Source organism: Rhinolophus hipposideros (assembly GCF_964194185.1).
Source record: "Rhinolophus hipposideros genome assembly, chromosome: 13".
Classification (NCBI taxonomy): domain Eukaryota; kingdom Metazoa; phylum Chordata; class Mammalia; order Chiroptera; family Rhinolophidae; genus Rhinolophus; species Rhinolophus hipposideros.
The window spans coordinates 1,962,018-1,981,948 of record NC_138059.1 but is presented as its reverse complement, the minus strand read 5'-3'; the positions used below and the strand labels follow the sequence as shown (position 1 = coordinate 1,981,948).

The 19,931-nt window shown below is 52.6% G+C and overlaps 1 protein-coding gene and 1 long non-coding RNA gene across 4 annotated transcripts in view; one reads left to right on the top strand and one right to left on the bottom strand.

Annotated features, from left to right (window-relative positions):
• DENND3 (DENN domain containing 3) overlaps positions 1 to 18,527 on the top strand; it is a 46,164-nt gene extending 27,637 nt beyond the window's left edge. The window contains exons 14-24 of one of the 3 annotated variants that reach the window (XM_081069950.1): positions 1,614 to 1,873; positions 2,617 to 2,787; positions 3,945 to 4,074; positions 5,530 to 5,637; positions 8,336 to 8,475; positions 11,258 to 11,418; positions 12,625 to 12,758; positions 15,227 to 15,345; positions 15,421 to 15,558; positions 15,748 to 15,952; positions 16,906 to 17,416. In XM_081069950.1, the coding sequence (XP_080926076.1) occupies positions 1,614 to 1,873; positions 2,617 to 2,787; positions 3,945 to 4,074; positions 5,530 to 5,637; positions 8,336 to 8,475; positions 11,258 to 11,418; positions 12,625 to 12,758; positions 15,227 to 15,345; positions 15,421 to 15,558; positions 15,748 to 15,948 (1,562 nt within the window). In that variant the 3' untranslated portion in view covers positions 15,949 to 15,952; positions 16,906 to 17,416. Of the gene's footprint in view, positions 1 to 1,613; positions 1,874 to 2,616; positions 2,788 to 3,944; positions 4,075 to 5,529; positions 5,638 to 8,335; positions 8,476 to 11,257; positions 11,419 to 12,624; positions 12,759 to 15,226; positions 15,346 to 15,420; positions 15,559 to 15,747 lie in introns of all 3 variants that reach the window. The other 2 variants (XM_081069951.1, XM_081069949.1) reach the window with 2 other exon arrangements.
• LOC308506442 lies at positions 5,672 to 11,397 on the bottom strand. Its single transcript, XR_013994704.1, has 4 exons — positions 9,062 to 11,397; positions 8,374 to 8,531; positions 6,961 to 7,155; positions 5,672 to 6,768 (listed from the first exon to the last, which is right to left on the bottom strand). It is a non-coding gene; the product is annotated as an uncharacterized lncRNA (long non-coding RNA).
• Positions 18,528 to 19,931: the final 1,404 nt, after the last annotated feature.

The window sequence follows — 19,931 nt, the reverse complement described above, 5'->3', positions numbered from 1 at the left end:
GAGCGCCACCTGGTGGACACTCTCCTAAACTGCACTCTCCAGCACCTGCACCTTGTGGTACGATGAGGTCTGGCTTTCGGCTCTTAATTCCGACAGTGTCAGTCGTTCTTAGTATTGAACACCTCCTCTCCTGACCTGTCTGTCACAGCACTGTCGCTGGCTGTCCCAGAGATGGCTGCCATGACAGCTGTGGCTACGGCATCCAATCCCCAGATAACTGTCACCCCAGACACTGAGATGGAACCAGAGCAGGGGCGTGGCCGTGCAGCCCGGGTGGGGACAGGGAGGACAGGGTTTCTGCCCTCTTGACCACGGCACCAGCTGAGGAGGCAGACCCACAAACAGAGCAGGGAGGGAGTCGGCCTGGCTCAGGGTCCAGCTCTGCACTTACCCGCCTGCCGGCAAGGGCCTTCCTCTTCATGCCTCAGTTTCCTGATTGGAGAAGGAACCTGCTGTTGGGAGAATTACACAGACGTGTGCAGGCTGTGGAGCACAGCAGGTGGTGGTACAGGCAGGGGTGCCCTCAGGGAAGTGCCAGGCCAGGATGACTGATGATCAGGGAAGGCTGCACATGACATGCTTTCTCTGGGTCTTGAAGGATGGGTCGGAGTTTTCTGGTCCATGCACTCCACACCAGCATGTAGAGAGGCAAGTACTTGTGTGGGGTGTGGAGGGGAGGAGGGCGTGGTCCTGGAGGAACCCTTGGGGCCTGGCGTAGATGAGGAGTCCTAGTGTTTGAACAAGAGAGAACAGCTCCTGCTGCCATCTCAGAAAGGTCATTCTGGGCGCGGCTCTGAAGGCCTTTTAGAAGCTGCCTCCTATGCAGGACGGGGGGCGCCTGCTGTGTGACAGGGCAGAGTGGGAGGGCCAGGCGGAATGCAGGCGGAAGGGAGCCAAGGCAGGAGCAGGTACGGGGTTGCCACGGCCGGATGTGGTGGTGGTTGTGTGTAGGTGTGTGTGGGGGGAGTCCCCTCTCCATTTTATAGGAAAGGAAGCAGGTCCCTTTCAAAGCTCACCTGCTGCTAAACAGTGGGAAGCTGGGCTTCAACATGGGTCTGACTCCAGAGCTCACGAATATTGGACATTGGAAAGGTTCCTGCATCAATTAAGATCATCTTGGTTACAAACAATAAAAGTAATCCGTTTACTCACATAAGCCAATACTGAGACAGTCTAGCTTCAGACAAGGCTCAATCCAGCAGCACTGACTGTCACCAAGGCTCTGGTCTCTTCTCTGTTAGTTTCACTGGAGGACTAGCTCCCCACATGGCCCCAAGGTGGCTGCCCCAAGTTCTAGTGGTGACATGGGTCCCCCACCCTCCAAGTTTCCTGAGTTACTGTGACTATCTGGCTTAGGTCACACATTGATCCGTATCCCTGGGTCACGGGCTGCAGAGGGCAGTTAGGCGGGTCTCTGTCCAGCGCCCCACCCTGGGGACGCGGGCTGTGGGAAGGGCCGGCAGAACTGCCGCCCAGGTGTCTTCCATCGGGTGGACTGGAGCACTGGCCGCCTGCTGCCTTGTTGGGTAATGCGCTACTTCTTTAGGCAATGTACTGTGGACGCCTTGGAGGTCGGTGGCTGTAACAAATCTCTTTTTTTAAATAAAACTCAGGGCACCAGAAACTGATTGACCCAGAAACATTCAAAGAGCTCTACACCTGCTGGAAGAAGATAGAAGCAGAGGCCCAAGAGGTCAGTCTGCCTGCGGCGGTGATGGAGCACCTGGATAAAAACGAGTGTGTTTACAAGCTGTCCAGGTCCGTCAAGACGAGCCGCGGTGTGGGCAAGCTGGCCATGACCCAGAAGCGCCTGTTACTCTTGACCGAAGGCACACCAGGCTACGAGGAGATCTGCACCTTCAGGAACATAGAGGTGGGGACACAGCCCACCCCGTCACCGCTGCGCTCATGCTCCTTCTGCTCCCGGCTCATCTCCCCCGCGCAGGAAATCTGAGCTGACATCGGGACTCGTCTGAGGCCTGATAGATTCCACATTTATAAGAGGCACGTTTCCTCTCGGGAGACAGGAAAGGCAGTGGTGGTGGTGACCCCAGCGCTCCCTCAGTTTTTCCCCACACCGGCTTTGCCAAACTTCCTCCTAGAATTCCAAGGACAGAAATATTTCAGGTGCAAGAATGAACCTCCTTCAAACACTGGACGAGCCCACGTGTGTGGGTGTTGATGAGCTGCTAACAGACCACACTGACGAGCCATTAAGACGACACTGAGCCCTCAGACATGGCTGTGACCCGACTGGATTTTACACATTTCTGAGAACAGGGTCACAAGGAAGCTCCTCTCTTCGCACCCTCCCCCCCACCAGGTCATTGCAGGGCATTCTCTGTCCTGCTGGGGCCGCCCCTCCCGCCCCCCACCAGCCCAGCTCTGGCCAGGCCCCAGGGGCCGTGTCCCGGGCAGCCCTCAGCCTCCTGGCCTGCCTTCCCGTCAGGACAGCAGCCGAGCGCCCCAGCAGGTCGCGAGCGCGTGTGGGAGGACAGCAGGGGTCTCAGCCTGCCACTGCTCCTTCATGTCCCAGCTTCCATCGCTGCCTTTAGTCCCAGTGCTCTCTGGGGCTGTCCCTGTACTTACCTTCCTCTTCTTTCTCTGCACCCACAGGAAGTCAGAAGGACCACAGTCGCGATTCTGTTTCTCAGAATACCTACTTTAAAAATTAAAATAGTGTCCAAGAAAGAAGTCTTCGAAGCTAACCTTAAAACGGAGTGTGACCTGTGGCACCTGATAGTGAAGGAAATGTGGGCTGGAAAGAAGCTGGCGGACGTGCACAAGGTCTGGGGGGGATGAGGGAAGGGGATGGGGACGGGTGGGGGGTGGGGGCATGGGTGCTGTCCTAACTCCAGGCTGTCTCGTCATGCACACAGCCCTAAAGTAACGTGCAGCCATCAAGCCTCAGGGGACTCGGCACACAAGTTGAATTAGATGAGGTCTCGATAGAAGGCACTAAAGGTGCCATGGTCTATGTGACCCAGTAGAAGAAGTCGTGGGCTTGGGGACACCTCATGGGTGGTGTAGCCCATGAGGGCGGCCACTGCCTTCATTTCCCCCGCGCTGGACATCAGAGAGCAGAGGGCAGGTCTGAGATGGGTGTTCTGGCCACACCAGCCAGGATTAGGGTTTGGGCAGGGGGTACACTGGACCCCTCCCCTAGGGTTAGGCTGTGTGCCAGGGTCCTTTGTGCCTTCATTTACTTTGGGCCAGACTGATGGCTTTGATTACACCAAATTAAGACTTCATGGTCATAGAGGGTGCCATGGATAGAGCTAAAAGGCGGAGGACATGTAGGGAAGATATGTGTACTGTCTAAACGGCACATGAGACGGGCAAACCCACAACAACATGGGCAGTGCGTGAACAGGGAACAGTCTGTCAGGTGCCCGCAGCTTATCAGAGATGCGGGTGAAGGCCACGTCCAGTGGCAGGAGAGCTGGCATGTGGGATGGGAAGTTCCTGTCACGGGGGCTCAAGCCACGAACACTGAGCAGGCGTGCGTTTGGAGTGGGAAGGGGACCTGGTCCTTTCCAAGATTCCAATGTGCTGTGACATTTGGACTGGCCACTGGAGTTCGTGCCCACGGGGTTATGCGGCAGAGACCAGCAGTCACGCTAAAGCCTGTGGCTGACAGACCACTTCTAAGCAGTGTCATGGCGCCCACGCGTCCCTGGCTGCTTCCGCCCTACAGGGTGGGGCTGAGTGGCGGCGACGCGAGTGTGTGGCCCACTAGCCGGGACATTTACTACCTAGCCCTTTACAGAAAAGGTCTGCCGACCCCGGTATGAGCTCTCGAACAATGTTTGTCTTCGCTGGAGAACGACGTGTACATGACATCACATCCAAATTTAAGCTCGCCGTGTGGCTTTGGAAAAAGCAGCCACCTTGCAAAGCACAGTCCATGGACTCGAGCAGTGTCCTGTCCTGTCCCCCTGCAGGATCCTCAGTACATCCAGCAGGCGCTGACACACGTCTTGCTGATGGACGCCGTCGTGAGCACCCTGCAGTCGCCCGATGCCATTTACGCTGCCTCCAAATTATCGTATTTCGATAAGATGAAGAACGAAAGTAAGATAAGCATGTGTCTGACGTCGCATGTGGTTCTTGAAAGCGTCTTGATTTTTACCGGGGTGACAGTCATCCATGAGATCCACAATTTCTCCTTTTTTCTTCTTTTTATGTCTCAACTTTGACTATCACACGTTGTTCTGTACCTTTCCACGCAATGTTTGTCCTTTTGAACCTGCTTCCGAATTCCCGTGTGTAATGAGCACTTGGCTGCTTTCACGGCTGAACGTACCCCATTGTGGGACGGGGCAGAGCGTGCATGTACCTTCAGCGGTTGATGAGCCAGTGGGCGGCTTGCACTGTCTGGCTGTTGGGAACATGCGTGAGCGAGTTTCTGTGTGGACATGTGTCCATTTGTCTGGTGTGTAGCTAGATGGCTCTGTTTTCTAATGTCCAGATGAGGACACACACCTGGCATGTGTTTGTTCCCCTTGGTGCGTGTCGCTCTTTGCCATGTCTTACTTCCTGGCCCCAGAATCCCCCTCTCCTGGGAGCAGGCAGGGTGCTCCAGTTGTCACGAGACCTGCTGGACTGGCGTGGGGGCTTCGTCAGCAGTGTCCTAGAACCAGAGGTGGACTGCGTTTCTTAGGAATAAAATCAAACACTACACTTCAGCTGTTTAGATCCCTCCACACTCATGCCTTCTCCGTCAAGACTCTAGAAACGCCTTCTCTGTCCTGTAAACAGCATCTGGTCTCCGTGGCGGCATCCAGGAAACGACAGCTCTTACCTGTCGTCCACCTCGTTCCACGGCAGAGAGGGAGCCATCTGAGCTGTCCCTGACCCCTTGTTACAAATCGAGAACTCTCATCCTGTGTGTGAAGTTGAACGAGGCACGGTGCCCCTGGGCTTACGTTAGTTAGTAGCTTGTGATAGAAATTCAGAAAATGAAATTTTCTGAAGTTTTGCACCCCATGCCTGACGTTTGCAATGCCTGGAGATAGTTGTGACCGTGTGCACACGCACACACATGTGTGTGTATGTGTGGGGGGGGTTACTGGCATCTAGTGGGAGAGGCAGGCATGCTGCTAAACGTCCTGCAGTGCCCAGGACGGCCTCTGGCAGCCACCTGAGGGCTCAGAAGCTCTGCTCGGGCTCGGTTAGTGCTGGTGGCTTTGTCGTGACATATTAAGTCACCGAGGAACACTGCAGATCATCCCTTTACCATGTGCTGTGTAACGGCTGCGTGCAGACGGAGCTCAGGTTGTGGAGCTTGCTAGTGAGGGGAGAGCTGGGTTCAAACACCAGTGAAGTCACCTGATAAGTGCTCGCCTCTGGCCAGCGATTCACACGACAGATGACAGATGATGACAGCGGGAGAAAGGCCCCTTGGATCTGCTTTCAGAGCTTTGTCTCCCAAACGATGACGCTTTCAAGGAAGCAGAGTGTCTGAGGCTGTGGGATACGTCGGTTTTGTCAAGTCCAATAAACTAAAACGCAGTGTTTGCATTTCAGTGCCCATGGCTGTTCCCAAGATAACGGCGGAGACACTGAAGCACAAAATCAACCCTTCGGCGGGAGAGACTTTCCCTCAAGCTGTCGACGTCTTGCTGTACATGCCAGGTACAGACAGCTTTTCCTTGTTTGTTGCTCTGGCTTTCGAACAATCTGATAGGTTCAGACTTGTGTTCGAGGTCAGCCCTGCGCTGAAAGGGCCGACTGCACAACGTGCAGTCAATGAGGACCAGGTGGTTTTCTACTCTGAGGGGACACCCTGAGTGATGAGGGCGGCCGCTCTGTGCACGTGGCCTCGCGGAGGCCAGAGCCACGGGAAGCCCCGAGGGGTCAGAAATGGGGCAGGCACCTCACGTAAGCCCTGCTCCAGAGGGACCGTCCCACGTGTAGGCAGTGGCTCGGCTCACAGAGCACTCGCGATCATCTTCCCTTTGCAGTTAATCTGGTCTGTTGTCATCGTGACAAAATGACGGTGTCTCGGAAATTGCAGACACGTGTCCTTTGTTGATCTGAGAATGACAGTATGGTCCTCTTACACTTGGAGTGTTTGGAGTCTTCCTTCTATGTGGAGACCCTCTAGGTTACGTTAGGATGATGACAGGAAAGAAATGGGTGCTGCCCGGTCTAAGTGCAAATAAAGATCGCCATTGTGTTACAGGTTTAAAACAGTCAAAACGCTTCCCCCTGTTCAAGCCGTTGTTTCTCAGTCTAGTTGTGTTGGAGGCAGTCAGTCGCCAGCTCACAGCCGCTCTCGCCCGGCACACAGACAGCTGCTCACGGCAGCCCAGCTCCAGGGAGAGCTGTTGTTCACAATCTTAGCTGTAGAGGGTGCAGCTCACTGGCCCATGTGGGAATCGAACCGGTGACCTCAGTGTTAGGAGCACAAGCGCTTCAACCACCTGAGCCCCCGGGCCGGCCCTAAAGCGCTTTTGTTTAATCCTGACTTGTAAAGAGTTGCAGCAGAGGGGTATTCCTCTGAGAGTAATTTAGAGTGTTGGAAACAAAAGAAAGAACTGGGCAGAAAAGAACCTTAAAATCCAGCCGCTGTGTTTTCAGTTCATTCGTATCTGAATTAATAACTAGCACCTCTCCTTCATGCTTCCTGATCTGGGACTCCTGGAGCTAATGATTCACAACCACGGAGCTTACGTTTCAGATGTGTCAGACGGGTAAACTGAGGCTCTGTGGCAAAGCAGTGTCCAGAGGCAGTTTTCTCTCTTCACTCACCATCCAGAAGACCTGGTAAAGCAACAGATCAAACATGGAAGAGAGTAGAGCCCAGTCAGACCTCGTCCCACCAGACACTCACCCGATTTACCAAGTCCGGGCTCTCTGCTGACCATGCATGATGGTAACGTCGCAGACCAAGACCCTTTTCATCACGGCATCTGAATCAATGAGTATTTTTAGATCTAAGTCAGTTTCCCTCACCTTGAAAGTGACTAGACTCTGGGCTTCCCTGTGATGGGCCAGGTGATTCAGAGCAGCTGTTCCTCTGGAACATCTAGGAATGTCGCACAAGGTATAACAACAAGCGTGAAGAAGAGTGGGGCTCCTTTCCCCGTGGAGCGGCTGCCGGTCCCGGAAGAGGTAGAAGCTAAGAGCTGAGCAGAGCCGTGGCTAGTCCTGTGGGGTTACAGGGACACACACTGGAGTCCAGACCCGTCTCCAAGAACTCAGGAGGACAGCGCGCGAGCCCTCAGGCGGCTCCGTGGGCAGTGTCTCCCCCAAGGGCTGGCAGAACGAGCCCCAGAAGGACTGGCACGTTGATACCCCTGGACTGATGACAAAGGTGGTGCCACAGCGCAGGGGTTGGGGAAGGACGTCCTTACTGTACATGGTGTGGGGACATGGCGCAGCCGCATGAAAAAATGAAGCTCAACGGCACTGAGGGTCACAGAGTCTTCAGTTCCAAGTGGACTGAACGCTAAATGCGAAACAGACAAAACCCACAAACTTCCAGAAGACAGGAGAACACACTCATGGCCTCGTGGTAAGGGAAGACTTCATAAATGGCATAAAATATACTAGCCTTGAAGGAAGACGGTGAATTTGACTCCACTCAGCTGAAGGATTTTAAAAAGATAGTTTCGAGAGAGTGAACATGGTCGTCACACACGAGGAGAGCATGTTAGCAACACAGTAGGACAGCAAGGGGCTTACACCAAGGATACAGGAAGAACAGCTGCAAATCCAGGAGAGTGATACACTCCAGCTCAAAACTGGGCAAGACACATAAGTGCCTCACACAAAGGATATCCAAATGGCCAATCTGAGCCGTCAGCCTCATTAGCAACTAGGGAAACGCAAATAAACCACAAGTGAAAAACCAAACTCTTCAAACACCATTAAAATGGCCAAACTGGAAAAGAATGGCACCACCCAGTGCTGGAGACGATGGAGCCTCGGGACTGCTCGCTCTGGGTGGCGTGTAGTATACACGGGGCCGGCACAGGGCTGGCTCCGGCCCCGGGCTCCCCACACGGCTCCTTCCACTCGGGGCCTGGTACTGGCTTTCTTCTGCTCCTCTGCCTGTTCTCTAATGAATTCTGTCCCCCTCAGATCCCGGCTCAGCCAAGTCGCCCTGGCTGTGCACCCCGATGCTGTATGTGCTGCTCTGACCGCAGCCGGCTTGCTCCCAGGAGGGAGCGGTGGTGCCGGTGGTGCTCACGGCTGCGTCCTGGGCACCCAGCATGCACCTGGCGCTTGGCAGGCACCCAGGCCGTACCTGAGCAGTGGCACAAGTCACGTGCTGATGCGGCAAAGGATTTTCCCTGAAACATTTCTGGGTTGCTTTTCTCTTTAGGGCATCTAGACCCAGCAGAAAAAGTGGGAGACGCTCACCCCAAGTTATGGTGCGCACTCAGCGAAGGCAAAGTGATCGTGTTCGACGCTTCTTCCTGGACCATCCACCAGCACTGCTTCCGAGTGGGCACGTCCAGACTGGTGAGTGAGCCAAGCAGGTTAAATGCGGACGGTTTCAAGCAAGGATCCAGAGTGAGCTGAGATTTTGGAAAAATGGACGTGTCAACCTGTGTACGGTGGGCAGCCAGCTACAGAGCTCTGGTCTGCAAGCAGGTTATTTCTTTTCATCTTGTGGTTTTAAATGAAGTGTAAGCTTGTTCTACCCTTTACTTAAATGTTCTTATTTAAGGGAGCAGGTTATGGCTGTAAACACCCCACTCCGAAATCTAAACATGGGTTTCAGTCACGTGAAGTGCAGTTTGTATTCTCACACTTACATTCCCAGTAAGCTGAAGAGGACTTGGAGTTGTTTCAGTGTATTTGGGGATGAAAACTAAGAACAGTTTAAATCAAATTTGTACATTATAATCATCTCTGGGTTCAGAAACCATAATTCTTTGAGTTTTAGACTGATTACTCTAAAATTAAAGTAGAGTAATTCCTACAACCCCTCCCCCCTTCCACACATATCCAAGGGCTGCTTTCAGACACCTGCAGACTCAGTGCTGCAGGAATCAGCCCATTGCTTTCTGGAGACTTCTCAAGGCCTTTGAAGATCATTTCTTACCACACTACGTTATACGTTCCCGACCTGGGCCAGACCTTGAAGCCAAGCCCCAGCGGGACCGTTTCAGGAGAAGCCTGGTATTGGCAGATGAGGAGAGCGATCGGTGGGTCTCCTGGGCCAGAGGAGAAGGGGCGTCTTCACCAGTGGAGCTGCCCAGGTGGGGCCACTTTTTAACTCAGCGAATCCAGGGCGTCTGATCCAACACCATCCTACTTCACACGAAAAAAACAAACAAAAAAAACCAAGATAATTTTTGAGCCGAACTGACAACATTGTTGGGACTCAAGAGCTCAACTGCTCCTCGAAGACACTCACACCTATTGTCTGGTTGTTCCCCCCCGTTTAAGGTCTTCTGAGGGTACAAAAGCAGCCCCCGTCCCAAGGGCTCTGTCGGGGACACACTCGGGACCCACTCCTTTACCAGGCAACTTTCTTTACAGGTTTCATGTGAAAGGAATGCTCTGGTGACCCGAGATGGGGACCATCCTTCAGTGACCGGATGGCAAAGGTTACATGTTGGGAAGACAATAGGAAGTTGCTCAATTAGTTCCCCCTGATGAGGCTCCTCTGAGAAAGTACAGGAGCCGAGACACATTCAATTGAAATACTTACACAAGTCTAATGATGCTTCAGAACAAACGAAAAAGCAAGGAGAAATTAAGGAAATCATTCCAGTTCTACATTTAATTTTTTTCCTGTTGATTCTCAGTTACAAGCATTTCAGACTTTTTAACAGTAGAATAACTTTTAAAATCCTAATTAAAATAAAATCAAAAGGCTGCATTTTGTAGCACTGTCTACTCTCCCCCCACCCCCAATTAGGTCAGGTAGCATTTAATTAAACAAAAAGTTATCCCAACTATGTGAAAATATCTTCCTACTCGTTTCAGAGGTGTTTTGTACCATTCACCAAGAAAGAAAGTTGGATCGTTATTTCAAGAAAATGCTGCCGCCTCTGAAATTTAAAGTTCAAAGTAGTTTAACTAAGATACCTTTGGGCTAGTAAAGAAAGACGTTTTACTAAAATTATACCAATTCTCAAAAGATGCCTCAAAAGAAAGGCCGTTTTTAAGTGGTTAATTCTGAAATTAGCAACTTCACATCTTTTTTTAGCTTTCGTGTTTACTGGTAAAAATTAAAACTCCATTTTTATAAGATCCTCCTTCTGACGTAAAGCTAAATATCCCTTCACCACCAACCATGGATACTGATTTGTCTGGCATGAGATCTGGCCTCAACTCTTCCAACATGATACAACTTACTCTTTGAAATGTACTCGTATTGGAAATGTGGGACTGTAGTTACCAGTAAAACGCTGCATGTGTCATGGATGAGACAGGGAAGACACTCATGACAGAAAACGAAGCCGCTGGGCCAGTCTGTCCGGCAGCAGCGCAGGGAGTTCAAGGCTCGGACGTGGGAGGGAGAAGCTTCTGGGTGGCGTGGTGGGAGTGGTGGAGAGGGGCAGGCAGGCTGTGTTTCACATTTACGTGGCTTTTGTGACCAAACGTCAGGATAACTGGCTGTCGACTGCGAAGCCGGAGTCCCTGCCACTCTCTCCGGCCACAGCCTGCCTGGCAGTTTGTTGTGAGGGTGCGGCCGTCCTCATTTGCAGATTCCAGACTCCTGAAATGTACTTGTAACTTCAAACACACACTTGGGGCGCCTTCACGGTCGCCCATGACATGCTGTGCACGGAGCAGGGATGAGGCGAGTTTCCCGACGTCCTCAGCTGAGGCGACAGGGTGACACCGCGGTCTTGGTTCAGCCCCTGCTGCAGACAAGGAGCCTTCTCACTGCCTGTTTGGTGCCATGTTTGGTTTCTCCCATTTTTGTGCCTTTGCTTGGTGATTTTGCTGTTTAAAATGGTCCCCAGTGCGGAGCTGACGTGCTGTCTAGTGTCCGTAACGCAGGAGGCTGTGACGTGCCTTTGAGAGCACACGAGGTAGGAAAGCTTCGCTCGGGCCCGAGTTACAGCTCTGCTGGTCACGAGGTCCGTGTTAATTCATGAATCAACAGTTTGGGTAAAACACGACGTCTTTAAACAGAAACACATAAAACGAGTTGTGTGTCGATCGGCTGATGAAAATAGGAGCGGAGGCTCGTGGGAACCTGACCGTGTCCACTTGGAGTGGCGACCTGAGGCGACAGCGTGAGTAAGGAGAACGACTGAGTTCTGATTTCCCGCACCCGCAGAACTGCATGGCAATGGTGGAGCAGAACCAGGTGTGGGTCGGCTCGGAGGACTCCGTCATCTACATCATCAACATCCACAGCATGTCCTGCAACAAGCAGCTCAGCGACCACCGCACCAGCGTCACGGGCCTGGTGGTGCAGGGTGGCATGGCGGCTCCCAGGTACCCCGGGGCCTTGGGCAGGCAGGCCACGGTGCCCAGAGGGAAGGGCTCAGGATGGCTGCGGGCCACTGGCTGTGGGCCGGGCTGGGCCTGTTGAGGGAAGCGCATCTGGGACGAGGTCAGGTGGCCTTCTTGTCTGTTTTGGTCTTGGGGGCAGAGAAGCACGGTCCGTGGCAGCAGGCGCGAGGCGTCTCTTGGCTTCGGGTGGTCAGGCCGTGGTCCTGACATATAGACGCTGCACGCAGTGTTCCGTCTTCACGTGGCGCCTTCCCTGTCGGCCCGTCTGTCCAAATGTCCCCTTCTTATCAGGATGCCAGTCTTACTGGATTGGGGTCCACCCTGTTAATACCATTTTAACTTGAACACTTCTGTGAAAGCCCCCTTCCAAACAAGGTCGCGCCCTGAGGTCCTGGGGGTCAGGGTTCCAGCACATCTCTTTCTGGGGACACAACTCACCCCGTGGTGTATTTACCTCATTGACTGACTGTCCTTACAGCACGAACGTCAGCTCCCCGAAGGCAGGCACCGCATCCGTGCTGCTCTCTGCTTGGGGCCCTGCTTATTAACACAGGACCTGGCACACAGCGGGTGCCCCGGGCAGGCGTGAGAACCAAGTGGGGTCCCCGCTTCCCTCTGTGGAAGAAGAGGAAGCTCAGTGAGCATGGACGTGATGGGGTCACCCGTTTGGTGCAGCGGCCGTGACTGAAGCTTTTCCGCTCTTCTCTCTGTGCCAACCCCCCAACCCCGTCCCCTAACGGGCTTTCGGAGGAGCCACCTGTCCTCAGTCAGGCCCCGTTCAGGTGGATGTAACGGGCCCTGCACTGCGCTGGGTAGAATCCACCCTCCCCATAGCTGCCAATCGCCAACACCATGCGGGTTCCTGAACTTGAACCTGGGGAGTGCGTATGTCCCCGCTGGCCCCTCGTGGAAGGGCTTAGATTTTAGTTCACAGCCCTGTTGCCGTTCTGCTCACCAACCCCCAGCCGAGCGCCCTGCGTCCTCAGAACCCTGCCTTTTCCTGCTGAATCAGTTCCATTTTAACTAAGACTTATTCTCACCACATTAAAATAGTGCGTTTGCCTGTCACTTACTATCCATGTTGCAGGTGCTTTACCTAGTGGCAACTTTGTTCTTTCTAATTAATTAAAATGTACACAGTGTTTTCAGGGGCCCAAATGAGACGTGTGTATGTGCTCATACCTCCAGCCAGGTGTACTCGTGCAGCGTGGATGGGACTGTCCTGGCGTGGGACGTGAGCTCGCTGCAGGTGATACGCAGGTTCCAGCTGCTAAGCGGCGGGCTGTTGTCCATCAGACTACACGACCGCTACCTGTGGTGCTGTAAGTCCTGTGGTGCTGTCCCCCACCCCGTCAAAGCGGGAACCCACCCCCTGCTCTAGGAGGAGAAAACAGATGAGCACTAAAAGCCTGTTTCTTTTGCTTTAGGCACTTCCACCTTTTAGTTTAAAAGTTCACTGTCTTTGAAAGTTCTGGCCCCCACTCTGCGCTCCCTCCCAAGTCTGCTGCGTCCCCAGGTGCCCACAGCTCCCTGGGCACATCTCTCCCCCACGGCCATCAGGACGCTTGCTGGCCTCTCCTGCTCACAGCGTGAACGCCCCAAATGCCTCCAGGAGTCACCAATGTCCCTTCTGGGAGCATTCTGCGGCCCTGTCCTGTGTGCAGCCGGAGGGCGAGCCAGACAGGCCTCGCTGTGCACTCGCCTCCCCTCACAGCACAGACCCCGGGCGGATGTCTGCAGGGCGGAGCCGGGCATTTTGCGGGGGGGCATGGTAGGGAGGCTCAGACATAGTGGGTGTGGTTTATGGTCTGCGTTTCTGAGCACCTGAGAGGACAATCGCTGTCTGCATGTTGACGTCTTCCCTGGAGTTTGCTGGGTAACACGGAAGACGGTCGCCAACGTGTGTGTTTTTAATCGAAGCATATTTTGTGTCAAACGCACAAAGTATCTGCCACATAACTATCCAGCAATCAAGACACAGAGCACTTCTATCCCACCTAAAAGTTCTTCTGAGCCCCTTCCAGGCAGCCCCACTCAAAGGGTACAGTGTTCTGAACTGTCACTCAGGCTCTGCTTTGCCTGCTCTCGAACTTTCTATAGCTGGGCTCTACAGCATGTGCCCTTTTTATCTGGCTCTGTTCAGACGTGTTCAGGGTTCATCTGTGACGTGGTGAGTGTCCGCAGCCCGCGTTGTACTGCTGAGCAGTGTCCCTGTGTGAGCATTCCGTTCTCCTGGGTAGGATTCAGCCGCACTGCGTCTGCGCGTCCGAGAGGCTGCCAGGCGCCTCCCCGGAGCTGCGGCTGCAGGCGAGAGTCCCAGCTCGGTCGTATCCACACCCACAACTAGTGTTTTTACTGGAACCGCCCTCGTGGGGGTGAGGCGGCATCTCTGTGGGTTTGGTGGCACGTCCTTGGTGGCTAATGAGGTGCAGCTCACAATCCGTGGGTCTTCTTTGGAGAGCTGACTGTCCAGGGCCTTTGCCCATCGCTCTGCTTGCTTTTAACTGGAGTCGACTGTTGCCTTGTTTCTTTTCCATTTTCCCCATCTGTACGTTTCTTCTTTCGGGCTAAGTATCCTTTGTATAGTTTTCTTTATTGTCTTTTCAGCTTTACTTGGACTTTGTAGGGCTACTCGAAGGATTACAATGTGCGACCTTCACTGTTTCACGTGTGACGTGAGCCGCTCACAACAGTAAAATTCATTCTGTTTACGGCCTCTGGTGCTGTTGTTCAATGCGGTATTTTGTCTCTACAATTGTGTGATAAACCTCATAATGCATTTTTTTAAACTTTTGCTTAAGTACTTTGTGGTCAGAGGCCCTGTGCTTCAGGCTGCGGCCTTTGTGTGCACTCGGGTTCCAAGCCAGGCTTTCTCCCAGGATCGAGCCTTCCTGTAGGAGGCTTGCTTTTGCTTATCAGGCCTCAGGGAACACCACTTTTAGTAGAAGCAGGAGGACAGATGTGGTGGGCGCTCACTTTCAGTGACTGAAAACCCAGGGACAGAGGGTCACTTCTCGGCAAGGCCATGTGCCAGGGGACCTGCAGCCAACTCACTGTCAGAAGTCAGAACACGCTGGCATGGGGGCACCTTGTGCGTCCCAGGCTGGTGTTCCTGGGGTGTCTTCCTCCCACACCCAAGGGCAGGGCTGTGTCTCCCTGTGTCTGTGATGCTGGCACAATGGCTTCAGCACGTGGGGACGGGGCACCTGCGATAACACATACGAAAGGACAGCCGTCCAGCACGTCCCGCTCCATCTCCCCAAGACATGATTTACCTCCACTGACGGCCTGGTTTTGATGACCTGCAGCTCTCATGATGTGGAAACTTGGTTTGCAAGAAGACACTTTGCTTGAGTGGTTCAGAGAAACAGGGGAGCCCTTAGAGACGTGCTGCACCGAGGCAGGCGCTGTCCTCTTTCATTCTAACAATCGCCAGCTGGGGTAGGACTGGCTGTGGCTTCTGGTGGCGGGGAATCCACAATAACCGGGGCAGGGAGACTCCAAAAGCTGCCGCGTCTCTGCCGTGTTTCCCAAAGCCTCAGAAGGGGCGCTGGATTCCAGCAGCGTCCTCATCAGTGAAAATGGCTGCCGGTCGCAAGGGGCCGGTGGGGAGTTAGGTGGGTGAGAGCAGGGAAGCTCCCTGCCTGGGAGTTACAGTCCCAGACGCTGGCAGCTGTCGGCCTGGGAAAGGGACCAGGGTCCCCCCGTCCCACTCGCTGGCCCAGTGGCTGCATCCTGAGGCTTCGCACACGCTTTGCCTGCCCCCCACCCTGCCTCTGTCCTCCTGCAGGCACAGGCAACAGTATTACAGTTGTGACAACGAATGGCTCTCTCTGTCGAGAACTGAAGATCAAAGAGAACTTCCAGGAGCAAAGCACCGCCTTCCTTGGCTTCCAGCTCGTCCCTGAGGTACCCGGCAGCCCCTGTCCCTGCCGCCCACACAGCCCTGGGCTGCCGCCGCCCGCATTGTGACTTCTGTTTCAGCAGGAGCAGCTCTGGGCGGCGTGCGCAGGATACGATGACATCTACATCTGGGGTCTTGAGGACCTGGCCCGGCCCCCTCAGAGGATTCACCTGCCGGACTGCTCCAAGGTCAACTGCATGCTCAGGGTGAAGAGGCAGGTGAGGCACGGGCCGTGCCCCCCAGGGTTGTCCCGCGGGGCTCTGGGGATTGCCTGGCCTCATCCACTCGAGGCTCAGTGGTCTGGGCATGTCCGGGAAGGATGTGGATTGGGGTACACCATCCCACCCAGCACACCCACGTGGGGGCCGGGCTGTGTGTGGCTGATGCCCCTCGGTTTCTCCCGGCAGATCTGGGTGGGCGGCACAGGGCTGTCGCAGGGGAAGTCCAGAGGGAAAATCTACGTGATCAATGCTGAGAGGAAGGAGGTGGAAAAGGAGCTGGTGGCCCACACCGACACTGTGAAGACCTTGTGCTCGGCCGAGGACAGATACGTGCTGAGTGGGTCAGGCAGGGAGGAAGGGAAGATCGCCATCTGGAACGTCGAGTAAACAGGTGAATGAGCCGGTCAGAGCCGGGCTCTGTGAGCGAGGCCCTGCGCCGTTCGCCTGCTTTCCAGAGCTTTCCCAGAGAAGGCGGGCCCAGAGCCAGGCTCCTGGTTGCCGGTGTCCACGGCGGGAGGCTGTGGGCTCTCCGGCTTGTTGTGAGACCCATGAGGACTCTCTCTCGGACTTTCCTGATTAAACTGCACCAACAGCATTTCAGGCTGGGGTGCTTCTCAGACAGGCAACTGGATTGACTGTGACAACCTCGGCTGAGAAGTTATCCTGTAGGTTAGCTAGAAAGTTCCAGAATCCACAACCAGGAGCCAGCACTGCAGCCAACGGGAAGCAATTTAAGTCAAATCACACCTGACCTGCAGACCTCCCAGCTCTGCCTTTCCTCTACTTCATTCATTCACTCAACAAACACTGACTCAGCACCAGCGTATGGGGGCCTCCAGCCTTACACGGACTCCGTTTCCAGCCAGCTCATGAGAAGGGGTGATTTTAAATGACCACTTTGTGCCCGCCTTGCTGTCCCCCGTCAGAGGTGACCGAAGCTGCCCAGAGAGGGACAACACTGGCACGGCTGCCCGGGTGGGGGTGGGCGGGTGAGACAAGCTCTGTAATTTGTTTTTTCTTTTTAACTAAAGCAAAATTTTTATAATGAAACCCAGAGAGTCTTTTGCACCAAAGAGCACAGATGAAAAACTCCTTCTAAAACAGGACATATAAATTTTTTTTAAATAATAATAAAACATAAGCCAGGACGTGTAACCTGGTTCCCCAGTCGAGTTGCTGCCACGTGAATCCCTCACTGGACGCTGCTGGGCATTTCACTCCATCGACGTCTGCTGCAAACGGCGTATATGTATATGGAGACGGTGCTTTGTTGTTTAACTCTAGACGATCTTATTAGCTATAAGTAAATATTTGCAAAGAAAGACCTGTGCACTCTTATTACAGCATCAGGATGGTGTCGGCATGGTTACCGGACATGGAGGGGGCACTGTGTGCAGGTGCCCGCAGCCTGCTGGACCCTCCGTCTCCACACTGGGCCTCGCTCCCCGAGAGGTCTCTGAGGCAGCACATCAGGCCCCCGGAATGGCCACGTGTCAGAGCGTCTGCCGTTTCTCCACCATGAGCTCGGCCTAGGCCTCTGGCTTGGTCTACAGGACCCAGGCATTGACCGAGGTCCAGACCACTGACCGGCATTTTGGGGCGTTCTGGGAATGTGGTGCTGAAAACAGCCAGGCGGCCCACTCCCAGAGTCTGCTTACCGAGAGGGTGTGCTCCCCACATCCAGAAGGACCGCTCGGCCAGCGGCAGAGGGCAGAGGGCGGAGGGCGGAGGGCTGAATTCTGCTTTTGGAAACACATGAAAAATTCCAGTAAAAGCCTGTCAGAAATAAATGATCTAATGCCACACGTAAACCAGGTATTTTCACCTTGTCAATAATAAACTTTACTAAACACTGAATGTCCAGTTTCCTTACTTTATTGAACATTAACTGGCAGGAGAGAGCTTTAAAATACTGCAGGGCCACTTTAGATTTGCTCTTAATTCATCGTAAGCACCCATCGAGTGATTTTAATGCAGACTCTTCATTTCCTCCCTCTTGTTGATAACTTCCCACATCTTATTTGCCAGTCACTTCATTCGACACAGCTGGTAGACAGAAAGGCTTTTAGGAAGCGGTTGTTTATGTAAAAGAGAAAACAAGGTGACCAGTGGAGTAATGCGACTAAGTGGGCTGCAGCAGGTGTAGGGTCTGTGTTATGCAGACAGACAGGCTCCTGGGGGTGGGCATTGTTGAAATGCAAAGGGCACTGTTTTGTGCCTTTGGAGAGACTCCCTCCTGATTTGTCACGGAGGGCCCTACATGAGCCACTCAGTAAACAGAGGCAGTGCCTTCCCTGCCTTGGCTTGAGAAACCTAAATTAAATTGGTACCAAAAAATGCTTGTCTTGACCTAGAAGCCAGTCTGCTTTAATATAAGTCCAGCTCTGCAGCCGTATTTCAGACAACAAAAAAGAAAGCTCGTTTTGGGCGTGAGCATGGCTCACCGCCCAGTGAAAAGCCTGCCCACCCCTCCACCCCCCAGGACAGCTACGCACGTTGTAAAGCTGATCACACAGTGATGCTTTAGGATTGTAATCAGAAGACATGAACACATCGGCTGATATCAAATGACAACCTGGGGACTGGATTAAAAGTGTAAGACTTTTGTTCATTTCTAGATGCCTTAGCAAGCTGGAGAGCCAGGCAGAGACGCTGTATGACCTCTGCGGCCTACGCATGTTTGCATTTCTTGCAGTGATGCCATGGGACCCCCCAGGCGGCAAGGCAGAGGCTCTGGGAAGCTATGGGTTTCTGTGCCTTGGAACAGATAGGCAGCCTGGGGCTCTGGCCATGTGTCCCGACCTCTGTAAAAGGGAGACGGTTCCTTCTTACAGGGCGGGTTTGGAGACCCAGAAGGGTACGCCACTGCTGGGCCTGGGAACAGCTCAGAGAACATTCCTTCCCAGGCTGCTTCTGGGCTCTTGTGAAAATCTTAAGAGCAAATGAAAATGTGATAGCTACTGGAGTGGCCCTCAGACAGATGTGTCCATGTCCTAACCCATGAAATCTGTGAATGAATTTATTCAGAAAAAGGATCCTTGCATATATAATTAAGTTAAAGATCTCGAGATGAGGCCTTTCTGGATTAGGGTGGGCCCTAAATCCAATGACAAGTGTCTTAGAAGAGGGAACACAGAGCAGACACACATGGGGGAGAGGCCCACCTACGAGTCGGTCACTCAGATGTATGCACATGTTAAAACTTTAGGAATGGCACATTTACACCTCCGCATGTCACCGTATGCAAATTCACCTCAATTAAATACCAAAACAACCCCAAAACACAAAGCCATGCATTATACAGACCCTACAACTGTTGAAAAAGGTTATCATGGAATATTTTTAATTTGATGCCAATAAATTTGACAACTTTGATGGAATGGAAAAATTATTTGAAAGACACAAACAACTAAAGCTCAATTCAAAAAGAGACAAACCAAATAGCCTTATTTATAATGAAGTTTAACCCATAGTTTAAACCTTCATATGAAGAAAATGATAAAAAGAATTCACAATAAAGTTTTTCAAATATATGATAAGAGTGACTACGTCCTGCCCTATTTTGAGACCAGCACTACCTTGCTACCAAAACCAGACGAGATATTACAAAGAAAAGAAAAAACTCCAGACCAAATCAGATCCAGCAATACATAGAAAGGTTAATACCTTGTGACCAAGTGGAGTTCATCCCAGGAATACAAGGTTGGTATAACATTCAAGACCAACTGATGGACTTCACCATCTTCACAAGCTCTCAACGAAATCTCAAGTTCATCTCAATAGATTCAGAAAAGCATTTGACATCATTCAACATCCATTCATGATAAAAGTGCCCAGCAAACTTGGAATAGAAAGAAACTTCCTCAACTGGATAAAGGGTTGCCATGAAAACCCCACAGCAAACATTATACTCAATGGTGAAAGACTAAATGCTTTTACTCTAAAATCAGGAACAAGGCAGACATCTCTTTCCCAGCCTGGGAGAAAACATTCACAAAATATGTATCAGATAAAGGACTTGTATTCTTAAAGCTCAACAATAAGAAAAACACACCAATGAAGAAACAAAACAAAAACTAGGATAGACATGTCCCTACAGAAGATACACAGATGGCAAATACTCACTGGGAAATATGTTCACCATCTAAGGAAATGCACCTTAAAACCACAATGAGGTCCCGTTACAGACCCAGAGAATGGCTGAAATGTTTACAACTTGGGGAACGAGGCTGTGGTCCACCTAGGACCCTCACTCACTGCTGTGGGAAGGCAAAATGGTACCGCCCCACCGGGAGATAGTCTGGAGCTTTTTATAAAGTTAAAAATAGACATACCATATGACTCAGCAATCCCTCTCAGGTATTTATTGA